Source organism: Pygoscelis adeliae, unplaced genomic scaffold (assembly GCF_000699105.1).
Source record: "Pygoscelis adeliae isolate BGI_AS28 unplaced genomic scaffold, ASM69910v1 Scaffold133, whole genome shotgun sequence".
NCBI classification, from domain to species: Eukaryota; Metazoa; Chordata; class Aves; order Sphenisciformes; family Spheniscidae; genus Pygoscelis; species Pygoscelis adeliae.
This window is the reverse complement of record NW_008824475.1, coordinates 414801-420468: the sequence shown is the minus strand read 5'-3', so window position 1 is coordinate 420468 and position 5668 is coordinate 414801. Positions and strand designations below refer to the sequence as shown.

Genomic DNA, 5668 nt, shown 5'->3' with positions numbered 1-5668 from the left:
GCTGGTATCACTGCCATGGCTATTCCTGAAGTAGCACAGGTGCCCACACGCCCCGACCACGAAGACATCAATGGAGAAATTGAGGAGGAAGATGCGGAAGTAGCAGCAGCTCTGGCTGCACTGGAAGCTGCAACTGCAGGGGAAGACGTGGAAGATGACGATGAGTACTAACTGAAGGTTTTTCTAATACGCTGGGTAAGATCCAGATTTTATTTCTGGATCTATATGAACACATGTACAGCACATGTGGACAGCTGTTATGAACAGCATATATAAAAGGAGTTGGGACTAAATTTATGTCCCTTCAGCTGTTTTATACAGCCTTTTAATTTCTACTGCCCAAGGTACAGAATTGTTCCCTTGGCTAATGGTAATACGAACACTCTCCTCTATGGGGCCAACCAGGAGGGCAAAGCATAATTTCTTCCACACAGGATATTCTCTTGTATACCCACCACACCTGAACTCATGCAAGCATTTCCTTTGGTTTTGACCCTCAAGAGGGTCTGTGCACACTGCATGTTCCAGGTTCAGAAAACTTCCATTATTTAAAACAGAACTATAGAAGCCATGGAGTTAGAAACCACAGATTTTCATCATGTTAGCACAAAAAAATAAAACTGACCCAAAAGTTCTATGATCTAATGAAGTACAAAATAGGGAAGGCAGCTTGGCTTGCACTGCACTGCAGTTACGGTTCCATTCCAGCTTAAGCCTAAACCTGTTGTGCACGTGCAACTGGCCATTAGGGTGATAACCTCCTCTCTTCCCTTACACCTCCCCTGGACTTTGTTTGATACCCAAAGTGACATGCTTCAGTTCATTAAAACAGCAGAAGCCTAGCCAAATCCAAGAGAGTGGGTAACTTTCTGTTGGCTTAACGAGCTGAAGTAGCTCATGTAAGAATTGCATACACACTATCAGAGGCGCTGGAGAGGGATCAAAACTCAGTCCTGCCAGTTTGGATAGATTAAAACTGTTGTAAAACTACAGCCTGAGACCTCTCAACTCTGCTAAATTCACCAGGCACACATCACTTGCCTGAACAATACCGTTTGCAAACAGGTTGTGTCTCAAACTTCCCCAGCAAGATAAGTTTTGTTTATATACAAATAGCGAGAGCGGGTGTGGACCATCTCTGGCTCTGCTGCAGTCCTTAAACTCACAGCAGGAAAGGGATTAAGCTTCCAAGTTGAATTAAGCGTAAGACCTGAAAAAATATCAGAGCTGCATTCCTGGAGAGTTTACCCTTTCTCTCATCTTCAGACTAGTACGTTAACCTTTCTTGGAGGAAGCAAAGGAGATGGCAGCACCAAGTTGGTCTCTATGTCATTAAAAGTGGGATCTTAATGGTTGAAATAGAAAGTGCTTGACATTTTATGCTGAAATTTTGTGGTTTCTGAGTCTGTTATAAATTCTTAATAAATTTTTTTAATCATATGAAAAATCTGGTGGATTTTGTGCTTTATGCATTTTCTGATTATATAACAGTTGCATAAAAGTACCACCATAAGATATATCCTTCATTAGATACATGAAAAGCACCAACTATGTATTTGCCAACAGTATATGCTGAATCCAAGTCTAACCATTAACACACATAAGTATCAGAATATTAGGAGGTGGGTTTTAAGTAATGTGTAGATATTTAAATTATTTCTGTTTAAATGCAGATTCCTTCTTTTCCTCCAAATACTGCAAGCCCAAATCAACATTTCAATTTCTCAAAACATTAACGATATATAACGATATACCTAGAAGCAATTAAAAAAACCTAAAGTCTCAAGCTTCAAGAGAACTATATTCAGCTACAGATGAAAGTCATCACATTGTATCTGTAAAATAAAAAAGCTTTATATGTTTTTAAAGTATTGTAGTACTGTTGATTTCTCTACCACTTTCCTACTTTAATAGGCCCTTCTAAGCATTTTCATAAGTGCATACAAGCTTTATGTGCACATCTGTGTATCAAAGATTACTATAATACTGAATGACAGTGAAAGACTACTTGCACATTGCATATTACTAGTTATGGTTATGACAGGACATAGCATCTGTCTGCTTTTATATTGTGAGGGCCCTGAGGGCATCACCAGACCTGCTTGTCCCTGCCCAACTCCAGGGGCTCCCCCTGCCTCTCCAGGGCCCAGGACCCCATTTCAGCCCCTCAAGGCCATTGAACCCTGCGCCAGCTCCCCACAGCCCTGTATAGCCTGACCACCGGCCCCACCGAGCTGGGCCTACCTGCAGGCCAACAGCCCAGCCCAGCCTCAGCCCGGCCCCAGGGAGGTGCTTGATGCCCAGAGCTGGGGTTGCCCTGGTGCCCCCCCCCCCCCCGCCCCGCTCCCTGGCTGGGGCAGTGGGATAGACCCTAGCTGGGAGGCCCAGCCCTGCCGTCCCCAGGGGAGCCTCTACCACTCCCCACGTCCCTGCCCCAGGGAGCCGCCAGCCTGGGGCACCATGACACGAACCATGAAAAAATGATTAAGTAAAAAAATGTTAGAGAAAAGAAATACAAACACCCCAGGAAACTTACATGATTTTTCAATATCCACTTGATTAGATTTTTCTAACCTGAACTCCAACCTGAATTTCGAGTGCAAATCACAGCAAGTTTTCATCTTGCTCCCCAAGAATTAAAATACACTAGAGGAGAGCACCTGGTCAAACACAACCAGTGCCCTGGTGACTCCAAACCAGGCATCCCTTCTATGGGCAACTGCCTGCAATCGTGGACCACCGGACTTAAATCCTCTGCAAGAGATCAGCTGGGCCACAAACATCACATTTCTTGTAGCCCAAGTTTTCATTGTGTTAAATATAAGAAAAGCAAAAAGCAGTGTAAAGCAAGTATGGTCCGGTCAATGCTTCTCTTAAAAAAAAAAAGTCAGTCATATGCATACCTCAAATCTACAGGATATAGAAAGCTTCCATAAAATAAACCTATGAAGTATCACCAACATTCAGACTTCTTTTATCTGCTATCTAACAGTGCCCTGTGAAGGTTTTTGGTTTTTTTAAAGAGATATATATATATATATGGTTTTTATATTTATATATGTGTTTATTTCCCTTCAGCTCTACCATGTCACAGCTGAGTGTCAGGAATTCTTAACCATTTCTCAGACTGCAGTACACTTCACAATAAATGTGAAAGAGAATCAATTATTTCAGAAATAATTTTTAAATACCACATACAATTCCTTCCATAAAAATCAGCTTTTAAATAATTGTGAGAACCAAATCTTATTCAGTTCCCTCAGATGTGGATGCAAAGAAACACAAACACTGCCAGCTTGAACAATCCATTTTGCTCAGACAATTGAGAGAGTAAAATTTAGTATCTTGCGAAAACAGAGAAAGTCACAGGAAAAAAAAGTTACTGGAATCAAGAGTAAACTGTGTATTTTAAGACTCCTCTCAAAAACTACACAGCTTTAAAGACACCTCTTCCTCTTTACCCCAAACACCGTAACTTCAGATACCAATCAATTATGTTTCCTATATTCAGAGGGCTCACTTATGAAGTAGAGCTTAAATGTTTCAGTTTTCCTTTGATACAAAAGGAATTAATGAGGGAGCTGGTTGGCCAATATCTATTTTTAATGTTTCTATATTTGATGTAATTCTATATAGGTGAGCATGAAGACGTATGTAGCAATAAAGAACAGGCAACAGGATGGGAAACTATTAGAAGACCTGGTATTTCTATGAAAGATTTTGCATCTTGGAAGCTCATGTTTTACTTGTTACTCTCCAAAGGTAGTAACACAGCTTAAAGGGAAATTGTAATCTTTCCGTATATAAGCAGAGACATTAAGTAAGAGTAAGCTTAGCACCTTCTCATTTAGCAGTGGATCACCACTAGATTATGAAAAAAATTTCAGATCACTGCAGAGATTTGAGATATGACAACAGGAGTGGAAGACGGCCCAGTCCACCCAACTCAAGGAAGTTAATTATTTCCTAGAGAAAACGTTATGGGGGAAGTTTGTTTACAGAGCAACATAAGAACCCGAAATTTGATACTGCAGAATTCTTCAGTTCAGCAAACAAAACCCTAACAAGAAAGCAGGAACCTGGAAATAGATAAATTCCACACAGATTATTTTTTTTTTTTTCTTTTAAAGAACAAAGGCAATCGGCTGGGCAAGCGTTGCTATGGAGACTTCCCATTAAAAATTAAAATCCAGAAATAGAAAGTCTATTATTTTCTAAAAGATACTTCAGATTTGATTGCTTTAAAGTAATCTAAAAATACCATTTTCAGCATCATTTAAATCATGAAACAAGAAACACTGACTTAAAAATAAAAAAATTAATCTTGACCTTAGGTTGTATTTGCAGTTTCAATTTTCTAAATGTGATTTAATTTTCCAAAAGATTAAGTCTTGCCAATGTATCACATTTTACTAAATGAGAATAGAATATCTCAACATTTATTAAGGCCTGTGTATATGGTATTTCATACATTTATTCAAATGCCTATACTGTACATTTTAATTACATTGAAACAATGAAGATTAATAGATTATTTATCTTGAATTGTGATATCTCTCCTTGCATGTAGATGGAAATTGGAATCCATCTAAATTGTGCAAGAGCATCACTTCAAAATCAAACGTATTAGAAATTCTTTAACATGCTGAATATATGACAAAGTTAAGTTTATCAAAGTCATTCTACATTAAAAATGAATTTATTTTTAAAAGGAAGTTTTATCAACAGAATTGTTTCAGACACCATGTCCTTTTGGTTTTAGAACACCTATATCACACAACGTTTAAAAGTAATTATTAGAAGCAGATTAAGACTTTTTCATTGGTCTTTCCAACACAAACTGCCCTTGGCAAAGACAGTTTTTCTTACCACCATGAAATAAAAACAGAAACTCCTCAGCATCTTCCCTGGCCAGGCTTTCCAAATTTCATGCATTGACATACACAGCTAGAGACCTCCGTCTCAGGACTCCCTTTCTCCATTAACAGTTTCACTTGGCATCTCAGGGAGGTTTGTTTTTAAACTTTCCTTCATTTTGAACCTTCACAATCATTTTCTAAACTTCAGATCAGGCAATCCTTGAATTGAACTAGTTGGATAAACAGAAAACAGGAAACACCGCCTGCACCTACAAATGACACTACTACCAACTGACCACTTCAACAAGCCCTGTCCCACCTGCTTTGGGACTTTTTCCATTTCAAACAATAAGCTGTTCTTCCAAAATTTCAACAGCTTTGTGCATCCTGGATTCCGTAAGAGATTGAAATAGATTATAGCAATTTTATGCCTTAACATAAGCAGTCACAACTTTTTAAAATTTTTGTTAAATACAATTTTAATTTTGTTAACATGGTTTAATCCAACTTCACAACAGAACTTTATTAAACAGACATACTCCCCCACTCCCCACCTCTTCCTCCTTTAGTCTGAGAAAAGCAATATTCCCTTGTACAACTTAATTCAGAGAGCAGGATTCTCTCAATGAAGCAGGAAAGACAATGGCTGTCCTGATTTTGTTTTTAATCCAGTTGCTGAAGTACAGACCCCAAGCAGTCATCTCACAACCATCATGAACAAAACTACAGAAGTTACACCATTCCCTGCTCTGAATCTTGACTGAAATTATTAAACAGAACTTAACAGATTTTTGCTGTACTTCATAATT

General features: G+C 38.7%; 1 protein-coding gene across 1 annotated transcript in view; it reads left to right on the top strand.

Annotated features, from left to right (window-relative positions):
- The window catches only part of LOC103914698 (chromosome unknown open reading frame, human C4orf19), a 2050-nt gene extending 1879 nt beyond the window's left edge, over window positions 1–171 (top strand). The window contains exon 2 of the mRNA XM_009321392.1: window positions 1–171. This exon is cut by the window's left edge and continues 775 nt beyond it. Coding sequence (XP_009319667.1) covers window positions 1–171 — 171 coding nt within the window.
- Window positions 172–5668: the final 5497 nt, after the last annotated feature.